A 13,968-nucleotide genomic window follows, 5' to 3' on the forward strand; every position below is an offset into this window, starting at 1 on the left:
ATCCCAAAGTTAGCACCTGAAAATAGTTTGCACCTTCCATTGAAGGTTTAGTCAGGAGTTACACAACAAACTGTGTGCACCCAAACCGAAACTTGCAGTGATAAAGAAGTTTTATTGTTGTTTAGTGCCCTGCAACATAATGTTGTATATTGTATGGTTTTATTTTGGTGGGGGGGCGTTTTAGTGACTTTGTTGCAGTAACATTTATGACTCATCATTTGCCATTGGTGTCTTGTGCATCATTTCAACGTTCATCGGAGATGTGCCTTTATGGGGGCACATAGTGTGTCCAGTATTAGCTCAATCCCTCAGTTTCCCCCATTAAGGAGAGCCGGTCCATTATGAACTGGCGACAGGAGAGTGTTGGCCCACTCTGCCTCCCCTGTGGATCAGGTGGTTATCCAATGGGGGGCCTCGCCAGGTGGGCCTGCAATCCCCATGGCAATGCCTGGCCCCTCAGGATGGCCAAGCTGAGCAACATGCAGCACACCACAATGAATTCAGATACCTGATGAGGAGAGTATTGAAGGCTGCCTCCAGAGAGTTTCGGAATCGCAGCCTTCTTGCACACTGCTCCTCAGAGAGCTGGAGATCTGAGCATTGGTGCCTGTAAACCCTTGGGGGATAAGCCCTCCTCTCCGGACATCTTTGGCCTCTCATCATCCGTGGACTGACATGGCCAAGAGTTCTTCCTCCAGCTTGACATCGCCAGACAATAGCATGGAGCATGATACACTGGCGAACTAGTAATGCCCCCATTAAATTCTCTCACGGACATTGTAAGGACACTGTAATGGCAGATAAAAGTGAAGTTTGCATGTTGGAGCTTCACGCAGCGTTATGTACGTAACCGTTGCAGTCAATGTGACCTGCGACGTAGGATTCTCATCCCTCCCTTTAAAGATGCTGCTAATACCGCCTGCTGCTCCCTGGGACCGCCTGTTTTTTTCTGGGGGGTTGCCTGGGGCGGTGTTAAATGAGGCGTTAAGGCCGAAAGTTCCATCCGGGGCACTAGCGCAGCGCCGCACGGTGACACATCATCATCATGCTAAAAACAGAGGACGGGGCGGTAAGTTTTTGCGGCGGTGCAAACCAATAGCCGAATCTTTCGCCTGGGCGGTAAATCCTGGACGTCGGCATAACGCCCAAAAACAGCATTTAACGCCACCGTCAGAGGGCTAACAGAGGCACAAATGAGCCGAAACTGCTGCTCTGAGTAAAATAGGCTCATACTCACTCTGACTACCGATAGGCTTTGAAGGTTAGCTGTGATTTGATGCATGGCAACAACTAAAGCCTGAGCTGCTTCACCCATTGTGACTTCAACTCGCTGAATTCTGGTTTTGAGAAATTTCAGTGCGCCAGTTGTTCCTACAGCAGGAAGTGCAAATATAATCCAGCGCCTAGTGTTACAAAACAAAAATTAGAACATTTGCTTGCTTTATCCATGTACTTGGTTTTATTTCCTTCTATCACATCCACATACAGAGCAGCCATGATCTTAATTCAATGGCAGAACAGGTTCAAGGGGCTGAATGAGCTCCTCCTGTTCCTATATCATCAATCATTTGTTCAACTGTCTGTGGGCAAATAGGCCACTTCTAAGTTGTTGAAAATGTTGCAGTGATCAAGCGGAGGGATGGCCACACTGAAGACTCAGTAAAACTCCCTCTAAACTGGTGCGACATACTTCAACTCTACCTGTAGAAAGAAAGACCCCACCACACTGGTAGAACCATAGACATTTACATCATAAACAGAGACTACTTGCCCCCATTGTGCCTGAGCTGGCTCTTTGCTCGAGCAAGTTAAAAGTAATTCACTCCTACCTCATTGACCACGATCTGCCTCTGCTTGTTACAGTTGTAGAAAGCTCCAGTTAGATACCATTGAAAGTACCAGGTTCATTTCTGGCCACTGCACCCCAGGAAGAATAAATTGGGCTTGGAGGGGATATAGCCTAAATTCACCAGAATGATACTGGGCTAAAGGGGTTAAATTGACAGGTTGTGTAGACTAGGCTTGTATTCCCTTGAGTATAGTTGATTAAGGGGTGATCTAATGGAGGTATTTAAAATGATTGGAAGGTTATGCTAGAACTGTATAACGAAGGAGGTGTATAAGCTGCAGACATTTAGCTGGGGTGTCAGAGTGGACTTTCACAGGTTGTGTTGCTCCAAGTTTTTCAGGGTTTCAAGTATCTACAAAAAGGAGGGAAGTTACATAAAATGATACTGCATTTTACAGCACAGAAACAGGCCATTGGGCCCAACTAGTCCGTGCCGGTTAGGCCAGTTAGAGTACTGCGTGCAGTTCTGGTCACCACATTACAGGAAGGATGTGATTGCACTGGAGAGGGTACAGAGGAGAGTTATGAGGATGTTGCCAGTACTGGAGAATTTTAGCTATGAAGAAAGATTGGAGAGGCTGGGGTTGTTTTCTTTGGAACAGAGGAGGCTGAGGGGAGACCTGATTGAGGTGTATAAAATTATGAGGGGCCTGGATAGAGTGGATAGGAAGGACCTATTTCCCTTAGCAGAGGGGTCAACAACCAGGGGGCACAGATTTAAAGTAATTGGCAGAAAGATTGGAGGGGAGTTGAGGAGCACTTTTCTTCACCCGGAGGGTGGTGGGGGTCTGGAACTCACTGCCTGAAAGGGTGGTAGAGGCAGAAACCCTCATCACATTTAACAAGTGCTTGGATGTGCAGTTCAAGTGCTGTAACCTACAGGGCTACTGACCGAGAGCTGGAAAGTGGGATTCGGCTGGGTAGCTCTTTTCGGCTGGCACAGACACGGTGGGCCGAATGGCCTCCTTCTATGCTGTAAACATCTATGATTCTATGATTTGATAAAGTAGATAGAGAGTAACAGTTTCCTCTGGTGGGGAAGAAAAGTGCTAGGCCATTCAGGGGTGATGCCAGGAAGCAGTTCTTGAGACAAAAGGCAGTGAAAACCTGGAACTCTCTCCCCAAAAAATCTGTTGTACTCAATTGAAAATTTCAAAATGGAGATTGATCAATTTATGTGAGGCAAGATTATTCAGGGTGATGGAACTAAGGCGGGTAGATGGAGTTTAGATACCGATGTGCCATAGTCTAATGGAATGGTGGAACAGCGATGCCTCTCAATGAATGTTTCAGATTTCTGTTTAAACTAGTAAATTAGCAAGATAGCAGCGAGTCATTTACCGAAACTGGTGGCCGTTGTAAATCTCCCACACGGCAGCAATAGTTTCTTCTGGTGCGGAACGAAGAAGATGTATAAGCTTCAGAAATTTAGCTGGGGTGTCAGAGTGGACTTTCTCCAGGTTGTGTTGCTCCAAGTTTTTCAGGGTTTCAAGTATCTACAAAAAGGAGGTAAGTTACATAAAATGACACAGAATTTTACACACAGAAACAGCCCATTGGGCCCATCGCTCCGTGCCAGGGTTTATGCCCCACCGCTCCGTGCCGGGGTTTATGTCCCACCGCTCCGTGCCGGGGTTTATGCCCCACCGCTCCGTGCCGGGGTTTATGTCCCACCGCTCCGTGCCGGGGTTTATGCCCCACCGCTCCGTGCCGGGGTTTATGCCCCACCGCTCCGTGCCGGGGTTTATGCCCCACCGCTCCGTGCCGGGGTTTATGCTCCACACCAGCCCCCTCCCACCCCTCTCCATCTCACCCTATCCCCATATCCTTCTATTCCTTTCTCCCCCATGTGTTTATCCAGCTTCCCCTTAAATACATCGATACTATTCACCTCAACCCCTCGCTGTGGCAGCGAGTTCCACATTCTCACCACTCTCTGGGTAAAGAAGTTTCTCCTGAATTCCCGACTGGGTTTATCAGTGACTGTCTGATATTTATGATGCCTAAGTTTGGTCTCCCCACACAAGTGCTGACGTGGATTGAGAACTGGTTGGCAGACAGGAAGCAAAGAGTAGGAGTAAATGGGTACTTTTCAGAATGGCAGGCAGTGACTAGTGGGGTACCGCAAGGTTCTGTGCTGGGGCCCCAGCTGTTTACATTGTACATTAATGATTTAGACGAGGGGATTAAATGTAGTATCTCCAAATTTGCGGATGACACTAAGTTGGGTGGCAGTGTGAGCTGCGAGGAGGATGCTATGAGGCTGCAGAGCGACTTGGATAGGTTAGGTGAATGGGCAAATGCATGGCAGATGAAGTATAATGTGGCTAAATGTGAGGTTATCCACTTTGGTGGTAAAAAGAGAGAGACAGACTATTATCTGAATGGTGACAGATTAGGAAAAGGGGAGGTACAACAAGACCTGGGTGTCATGGTACATCAGTCATTGAAGGTTGGCATGCAGGTACAGCAGGCGATTGAGAAAGCAAATGGCATGTTGGCCTTCATAGTGAGGGGATTTGAGTACAGGGGCAGGGAGATGTTACTACAGTTGTACAGGGCCTTGGTGAGGCCACACCTGGAGTATTGTGTACAAATGTGGTCTCCTAACTTGAGGAAGGACATTCTTGCTATTGAGGGAGTGCAGCGAAGGTTCACCAGACTGATTCCCGGGATGGCGGGACTGACATATCAAGAAAGACTGGATCAACTGGGCTTGTATTCACTGGAGTTCAGAAGAATGAGAGGGGATCTCATAGAAACATTTAAAATTCTGACGGGTTTAGACAGGTTAGATGCAGGAAGAATGTTCCCAATGTTGGGGAAGTCCAGAACCAGGGGTCACAGTCTAAGGATAAGGGATAAGCCATTTAGGACCGAGATGAGGAGAAACTTCTTCACCCAGAGAGAGGTGAACCTGTGGAATTCTCTACCACAGAGAGTTGTTGAGGCCAATTCACTAAATATATTAAAAAGGAGTTAGATGTAGTCCTTACTACTAGGGGGATCAAGGGGTATGGCGAGAAAGCAGGAATGGGGTACTGAAGTTGCATGTTCAGCCATGAACTCATTGAATGGTGGTGCAGGCTCGAAGGGCCGAATGGCCTACTCCTGCACCTACTTTCTATGTTTCTATCTATCCTACGTCCACCAGTGCTTCATAACTTTAAAGACCTTCATTAGGTCACCCGTCAGCCTCTCATGTGTTGCATGTCAGAAGTCATGTGATATTAAGGTCATTTAAGGAAAATAAGCTATGAGGAAGTCGCAGAGAGGCTGCAAAGCGATATAGACCCATTAAGTCTATATGGTGGCAGATGGAGTATAATGTGGGTAAGTATGAAATTATCCACTTTGGTCGGAAGAATAGAAAAGCAGAATTTAAAAAAAAAAATGTGATAGACTAGTAAATGTTGGTATTCAGAGGGATTTGGGTGTCCTTGGACATGAATCATGGAAAGTTAGCATACAGGTACAGCAAACAATTAGGTTAGCCTGTATTGCAAGAGGTTAGAATGGAGGAGTAAGACATTTTGCAACAATTTTATAGGGCTTTGGTGAGACCACATTTGGAGGACTGTGTACAGTTTTGGTCTCCTTACCTAAGGAAGGATATACTTGTCTTAGATGGGGTGCAATAAAAGGTTCACTAGGTTTATTCCTGGGATGAGAGAGTTGTCCTATGAGGAGAGAGTGTGTAGAATGGGCCGATACTCTCGATTAGATGAATGAAAGGTGATCTCATTGAAACGTATAAAATTCTTAGAGGACTTAACAGTATAGATGCTGAGAGATTATTTCCCCTGCCTGGGGAGTCTAGAACTTGGGGGTCACAGTCTCAGGATAAAGGGTCGGCCATTTAGGACTGAGATGAGGAGAAATTTATTTATGCAGCCGATTGTGAATCTTTGGAATTCTCTACCCCAGAGGGCTGTGGATGCTCAGTTGTTGAGTATATTCAAGGCTGACATCAATAGATTCTTGGGCACTAAGGGAATCAAAGGAATAGTGCAGGAAAGTGGAGTTGAGGTCGAAGATCAGCCATGGTCTTTATTGAATGGCGGAGCAGGTTCGAGGGGTCTTATGGCCTACTCCTACTTCTTATGCTCTTAATAGCTTTACCAGAGGGAATAAGACACAAATAGTATTTTGGTGATATTTACCGCATTTTCCACATTTGGGAGTTTCATTAATTGTACTGGTCTCCGAAGTATACCCTCTTCAAAGTGATATCTCAAGGTTCCTCGTCCCACAAACTGAACTTGCAGCGGAAGTATTATTGCAGCCTTGATATTAACCAGCATGAGGTTTTGTCTGTAAATCAAATGGTATGTAAGAAAAGCTATAGGCAACGTGGCCCAATGGGAGAAATTCAAAGAGGGAAAATCAGGTTTAGATTATTAGAAATGCAGAAAACTAATAAGATGCAGCAAACCGTTCTGTGTTTCGGGTACAAATTACAATCAAACTTAATCCCAACACAGAAGGAAGCATACCCAGTTCCAGATATCATGATAAATTAGACCACGAAGTGAAGTAATGATAATGAATTGTACAATGGGACTTACCTTGCCTCCATTATAGCAGTTCCGTCAAGTTCATGGAATGGGGTGAACTGGTGCACTTCTCGAACTTTGGCTTCCTGAAGGATTGCACCAGATGCTGTAGGTTTTAGGACCAGGGTGGAACTAGCAGTTGCACGTATATTCTTGCCTCTCTGAAGATCGAGAAAACAACACCATAGTTACATTCTGTGTACTTCCATTAATAGGTTTAGCAAACATGGTCAAACCTCTAACTCCCCCAACCCACCTTAGACATGTAACAGAGGTGTTTTCACTGGGGACATGGGTCAGAACACAATGAGCTTGGGATAGAGTTTCTACTGATTTACTCCATCAATATCAGCACAACCTGAATGGAATAGACCCAACCAGCGCAAAATATCAGGGAAGTTTAAAATGTGAGTTACTCCCAAAACCACTTACATTTGTGCTTTCCGCGATCTTTTCCGCTGGTTTCAGATTAAATTTACCCGGATCAGGCCCCGCTAACAAAATTGGCCCCGCCCGAGTGGACATTGCGAGATTCGGCCGATTTGCGCTGATTCGGGAAGGCTCCTCAAATCGCGCTCATTGGCTGAGGCACACGGGCACTGGTCAACACGTTTCAAACCTTTCCTCACATCAAAACAGATTTAATTTACTAAAAAACTGACTAGTTGTGATATATTCACAGAGCACAGCACACACAGCTTCTAACATGGCAGGCAGCGCTCGGAAGCCTCTGGAACATGCCTGGTTCTGTTTAATTATTAACTCTATAGTTGCAGTACACAATACATCCACATCCACAGTGTGGTGCTACAAACATTACAAGCTTACAGACATTACACTTCTCCCTCCTTAAATGAAGAAGTTATTACAACAAACATCATGCATAACCTTCATGTTTATACATAACACCGGACATAAACTTATTTTTTTCCATATTTACAAATTTAACTTTACCACTTGTTTTCGGATTCGAAGAGGATACCTTCGCTCTCGAACAGAACCTTCCAAACATGGTGGTGAATTTAAACTCATTCAAGACTCATCATGAGGAACGTTTTCCTCCACGGAATTTCCTTGATTTTCATTTGAACTCACTAACTTCAGGCTCTTTGCTTTCCTGACTTGGACTCAGACCTTCATTCTGATTCTCTCCTGGATTTAGGATTTGCTACTGGTGTATCAAAACTATCTGATGAGTCAGAAATAATTGAATCACTCGCACTCTCAACTCCTTCCATGACTGTGGGTGAAATATCAATATGGACAAACCTAACCTGTCCATTATCAAACATCTTTACCAAATATGTGCGAGGACCACATATCTTCACCACGCTTCCTAGTAACTACTTTAACCATTTATGGTGATGGTTCTTCACTCTCACCTTCTGGTTTAATTTCACACTTCTCTCTTTTACTCTACCTCTATCATAATTCTCTTTGTCTTAATTGTTTCTCTTATACGGACTGTGCCAAATTTGGTTTTAACAACGAGAATCTGGTTCGTGGCTGTCATTTGAGAAACAACTCTGCTGGTGTTCTACCAGTAGTTGTATGAGGAGTATTATGATATGTAATTAGAAAATTAGCCAATTTGTGATCCAATGACAACTGTCATTTCTTTGGATTTGGATCTAACATTTGTTTTATGAGGGCACGTTTTACAATTTGTACAGTGCGCTCTGCTGCACCATTCGAAGCAGGGTGGTATGGTGGAACATTGGTATGTTTCACACCATTTTTGCTCGTGAACTGTGCAAATTCTTCTGAATGAAATTGTGGTCTATTATCCGAAACAATTTCTTCTGGGGGGCCAAATGAAGAAAATAATCTTCGTAAAATGTCCAATGTTTTACTTGTTATTTTCTACATTGGGAACACCTAGACCCACTTCGAATGGCTATCACAATAAACAATTGTTGTCCTTCTAACTCAGCAAAATCAATATGTAGCTTTTGCCACACCCTGGGAGGCCATTTCCATGGCTGTAATGGTACTGGTGGTGGTTACTTGCTTACCGATTGACATGTCGTACACTGACTCACGATGTACTCTATATCTTTATTAATTCCTGGCCACCATAAATAACTGCGTGCAAAACTCTTGGTCAAGCACATTCCCAGGAGCTGGTCATGGAAGTCTCCTAATAATTTGGACCTGAATTTATTTGGTATAACCACTCTTGCACCCCACATGCTACAATCTTTATCGACTGATAATTCATTCCTACGAATGAAGAATGGGTATGTATCTTTGTCTGTTACCTGGTTTGGCCATCCATTTGCAATATACTCATACACCTTTGACATCACTGGGTCACGTTTGGTTGCTCTACCAATCTCTTCAGCTGTGACTGGCAGTTCATCATGTATGAAAAATAAAACACTTCTTCCCTATCGGGTGTAACTTGTGATGGGGAAGGCAATCTAGACATTGCATCAGCATTACTGTGATCAGCTGATCGTCTGTATTCAATATCATATGTATATGCTGACAAAATCAAAGCCCATCTCTGCATTCGGGCTGCAGTTAATGTTGGAACTGGGGACTTTGGATGGAGGATTGTTGTTAGGGACTTAGGGTCTGTAACGATGGTAAACTTACGACCATACAAGTATTTGTGAAACTTCTTGACCCCAAAAGTTAATGCCAAAGCTTCCCTTTCAATTTGCGCATAATTACTCTCACTGGCACTGAGAGTGCGTGAAGGGACTGGAATATTGTGTTCAGTTTTGGTCTCCTAATCTGAGGAAGGATGTTCTTGCTATTGAGGGAGTGCAGTGAAGGTTCACCAGACTGATTCCCGGGATGGCTGGACTGACATAGGAGGAGAGACTGGATCAACTGGGCCTGTATTCACTGGAATTTAGAAGGATAAGAGGGGATCTCATAGAAACATAAAATTCTGACAGAACTGGACAGGTTAGATGCAGGAAAAATGTTCCCGATTTTAGGGAAGTCCAGAACCAGGGGTCACAGTCTAAGGATAAGGGGTAGGCCATTTAGAACTGAGGAGGAGAAGAAACTTCTTCACTCAGAGTTGTTAACCTGTGGAATTCCCTGCCGCAGAGTGTTGTTGATGCCAGTTCATTGGATATATACAAGAGGGAGTTAGATGTGGCCCTTACGGCTAAAGAGATCAAGGGGTATGGAGAGAAAGCAGGAAAGGGTACTGAGGTGAATGATCAGCCATGCTCTTATTGAATGGTGGTGCAGGCTCGAAGGGCCGACTCCTGCACCTATTTTCTATGTTTCTATGCAAAAGCAATTGGTCTCTTCTCCCCACTGCGTGATACATGAGAGATCACTGCTCCAACTCCATACGGAGAGGCATCACATGCTAGCTTAATCTCCTTAGATATGTCATAGTGAACTAACATGGTGCTCACTACCAATTTGCTTTTACACTCCTTGAATGCTGTATCGCATTCTTTTGACCACTTCTAATGGACCTGTTTTTTCAAAAGTTCATTCAGTGGATGTAATACTGTAGCCAAATTTGGTAGGAACTTCCCATCATAGTTCAAAAGTCCCAAGAACAAACGAAGTTCAGTGACATTTCTGGGATAGGGTGCATTTCTGATTGCATCCAGCTTTCCCATGGTTGGATGTAAACCATCTTTGTCTACTCTGTACCCCAAGTACTCCACTGAGTTTTTAAATAACTCACACTTATGAGCAGACACTCGTACTCTGTGCTTCTCTAGCCATTTGAGGACTTCATTCAATATGTTATGAATTTGCCTATTTGGTGCTGAAATTAATATGTCGTCCAAATAACATACTACCCCTACAATACCTTGCAAAATCTGGGTCATCACCCCTTGGAATATGGCAGGGGCGGAAGACACTCCAAACGGTAGCCTATTAAATTGATACAAGTCTAGATGAGTATTTATAGTCAAACGTGACTTGGACTCCTCATCTAGTTCAAGCTGTAAGTGGGCATTCGTAAGATCCAGTTTGGAGAAGATCTGACCACCTGTCAGTGTTGTGAACAAATCTTCTATACTCGGCAATGTATTGGGGACATTACCCTCTAGAACCTGGTTTACGGTTACTTTATAATCACCACACAATCTTATCTTACCATCGGACTTAGGTACAACAACAATGAGTGTAGCCCAATTACATCGATCTATCTTACAAATAATGATCTCAGTCTCTAGTCTTTTGAGTTCTTGCTCAACTTTCTCCTTGAGTGCATATGGTATGGAATGTGGCTTGTAGTAAACCGATCTAGTGTCCTTCTGTACCCTGACACTTGAAGCCTTGGATCGGACTGCCCGTTTTGCAAAACACCTTCGGATACTTCTTGATAACTTCATCCATTGATGAAAATCTCGCTTCCACACAGAAAATCTTACTCCAATCCAGCTTCAGTGAGCTCAACCAATTTCTTCCTAGTAAGGCAGACTTGTCTCCTTTCACTCCAATTAGAGGCAAGTTCTGAAATTGATCTTTATATTTCACCGTTATGGTGATACGACCTACTACAGGAATTTTCTCTCCCGAGTAGCCTTGCAGCTCTATGTTGGATTTCTCCAGTTGAAAATCACGCAATTTGTCGAGGTACAGTGACTCCAGTACTACACTCACAGATGCACCCGTGTCAATTTCCATTGGTATCTTGACTCCCGCAACCTCTATGTGGATTTTGATACTTTCCGAATCACTGTCCGTTGTCATCAGGAGCACGAGGTTGTGTAACTCTAACATCTCCTCATCCTGTTGTTGTTCTTCCATGCTATGTAGTCTCTTGGGATTTCTACACACAGTTTTGAACGCTGGACTCAGCTTTGTACGCTGGTTTACCCTTCAGTCAGCATGCCTTCGCAAGATGCCCAGTCTTTCTGCAGAAGAAACACTCTGCCTTCACGTATGGACAACTTTGAGCAATGTGTTGTCCCAGGCACCTATAGCATGACTTCGACGCTCTGTTAGAATTTCCAGTTTCTGAGACTTTGGGCCCCCACCGTCTTTTACTTTGAACCTGCAGGTGATTTACCTCGGTCGACTGACGACCGCAATTATAAAATTCTCGGGAATATTGTTCAGCCATGCCCATCGACCTCGCTGTCTGACAAGCAATCTCAAAAGTCAAGTCATCCATCATCAATAACTTTCTTCTGATCGCAACATTTTTCACCCCACAAACAAAACGATCCCGCAATGCTCAGTTTTGAAAGTTTCTGAAATTACAGTGCAGATAGTTTTTTTTAATGCTACAATTTAATCACTGATATTTTCATCAGACTTTTGATTCCATATCCCGAAACAATAGCTTTCAGCAATTTCTAACGGTTTGGGGTTATATTGCTGCTCCAGCTTCGTTAAAATCTCTTTAAGCATTGTGTCCTTTGGCTCGTGAGGCACAAGCAGATTTACAAGGAGTTTCAAACAATTCCGGTCCAGCATCCGATAAGAAGATAGCTCGCTTCCATTCCACCATCACCTGGTTCTGGACTGCATTGTCTGGAACTTCGATTGTGTTATTTGCAGTGAAATACATTTCTAGCCGATCCACATATGTTCACGGTCATGTCTATATTCAACCCAAATGTCCCATTACACCTGCAGGTGCTGCCATTTTAATCGCTAGCTGTTCACACAGTATGCTGTATTTTACCTCGGATTTGTAGCTTTTTCCAAAGACAGAGAAGCTTTCAAAGTCTCTGTCAGCTGGCTGAATCCTTCACCAACAAAATTTCAGCTTTAAATCATCCGAAAAATCCCATCTCGCCACCAAATGTGATAAATTGACAGAGCACTGAACACAGCTTCTAACATGGCAAGCAGTTCTCTCGGAAGCTTCCGGAACATGCACGGTTCTGTTTAATTATTAACTCTGTAGCTGCAGTACACAATACGTCCACATCCACAGTGTGGTGCTACAACCATTACAAGCTTACAGGCATTATACTCGTGTACACCAATAAAACTGTTAAAAGGTCCAGTATAGATTTTTAAAGAATTTTTCCGTGATTTAAAACCAGGTTACTCACAAGTGGAAGCCTGGACACCCTTATTAAAAATGTGCGTATGTTTGGTGATAAACCCCCCACCGCAATCTCTCTCACCTCCCCCCCACCCCCTCCCCGCGATCTCTCTGACCCCTCCCCGCGATCTCTCTCTCTATCTCTCCCCGCGATCTCTCTCTCTCTCCCCCCTCCCCGCGATCTCACTCTCTCTCTCCCCGCGATCTCTCTCTCTCTCTGACCCCTCCCCACGATCTCTCTCTCTCTCTCTCTCCCCTCCCCGCGATCTCTCTCTCCCCTCCCCGCGATCTCTCTCTCCCTCTCTCTCCCCTCCCCGCGATCTCTCTCTCCCCTCCCCGCGATCTCTCTCTCTCCCTCTCTCTCCCCTCCCTGCGATCTCTCTCTCCCCTCCCCGCGATCTCTCTCTCCCCTCCCCGCGATCTCTCTCTCCCCTCCCCGCGATCTCTCTCTCTCTCTCTCTCCCCTCCCCGCAATCTCAATCTCTCTCTCTCTCTCTCTCTCTCTCTCTCTCTCTCTCTCTCTCTCTCTCTCTCTCTCTCTCTCTCCCCCCTCCCCGCGATCTCTCTCTCTCTCTCTCTCTCCCCTCCCCGCGATCTCTCTCTCTCTCTCTCTCTCCCCTCCCCGCGATCTCTCTCTCTCCCCTCCCCGCGATCTCTCTCTCTCTCCCCCCTCCCCGCGATCTCTCTCTCCCCTCCCCGCCCCGCGATCTCTCTCTCTCTCTCTCTCTCCCCTCCCCGCGATCTCTCTCTCCCCTCCCCGCGATCTCTCTCTCCCCTCCCCGCGATCTCTCTCTCTCTCCCCCCTCCCCGCGATCTCTCTCTCCCCTCCCCCCTCCCCGCGATCTCTCTCTCTCTCTCTCTCTCTCCCCTCCCCGCGATCTCTCTCTCCCCTCCCCGCCCCGCGATCGATCTCTCTATCTCTCTCCCCGCGATCTCTCTCTCTCCCCCCTCCCCGCGATCTCGATCTCTCTCTCTCCCCCCTCCCCGCGATCTCGATCTCTCTCTCTCCCCTCCCCGCGATCTCGATCTCTCTCTCTCTGACCCCTCCCCGCGATCTCGATCTCTCTCTCTCTGACCCCTCCCCGCGATCTCTCTCTCTCTCTCTCTCCTCTCCCCTCCCCGCGATCTCTCTCTCTCTCTCTCTCTCTCTCCCCCCTCCCCGCGATCTCTCTCCCCCTCCCCCCTCCCCGCGATCTCTCTCTCCCCGCGATCTCTCTCCCCCCTCCCCGCGATCTCTCTCTCTCTCCCCTCCCCGCGATCTCTCTCTCTCTCTCTTCTCTCCCCTCCCCGCGATCTCTCTCTCTCTCTCTCCCCTCCATCTCTCTCTCTCTCTCTCCCCTCCATCTCTCTCTCTCTCTCTCTCTCTCTCTCTCCTCCCCGCGCGATCTCTCTCTCTCTCTCTCTCTCCCCTCCCCGCGATCTCTCTCTCTCTCTCTCTCCCCTCCCCGCGATCTCTCTCTTTCTCTCATCCCTCCCCGCGATCTCTCTCTTTCTCTCTCACCCCTCCCCACAATCTCTCTTTTTCTCTCACCCCTCCCCGCAATCTCTCTTTCTCTCTCTCACCCCTC

The 13,968-nt window shown here is 46.0% G+C and overlaps 1 protein-coding gene across 1 annotated transcript in view; it reads right to left on the minus strand.

The window, feature by feature from the left end:
* The window catches only part of LOC139268358 (vitellogenin-like), an 88,567-nt gene that overhangs the window by 55,894 nt on the left and 18,705 nt on the right, over positions 1–13,968 (minus strand). Inside the window, exons 8-11 of the mRNA XM_070886431.1 lie at positions 6,418–6,566; positions 6,013–6,163; positions 3,191–3,345; positions 1,238–1,403 (exon numbers count right to left, since the gene is read on the minus strand). Coding sequence (XP_070742532.1) covers positions 1,238–1,403; positions 3,191–3,345; positions 6,013–6,163; positions 6,418–6,566 — 621 coding nt within the window. The remainder of the gene's footprint in view (positions 1–1,237; positions 1,404–3,190; positions 3,346–6,012; positions 6,164–6,417; positions 6,567–13,968) is intronic.

The sequence above is a fragment of the Pristiophorus japonicus genome, chromosome 8 (assembly GCF_044704955.1).
Source record: "Pristiophorus japonicus isolate sPriJap1 chromosome 8, sPriJap1.hap1, whole genome shotgun sequence".
Taxonomy (NCBI): domain Eukaryota; kingdom Metazoa; phylum Chordata; class Chondrichthyes; family Pristiophoridae; genus Pristiophorus; species Pristiophorus japonicus.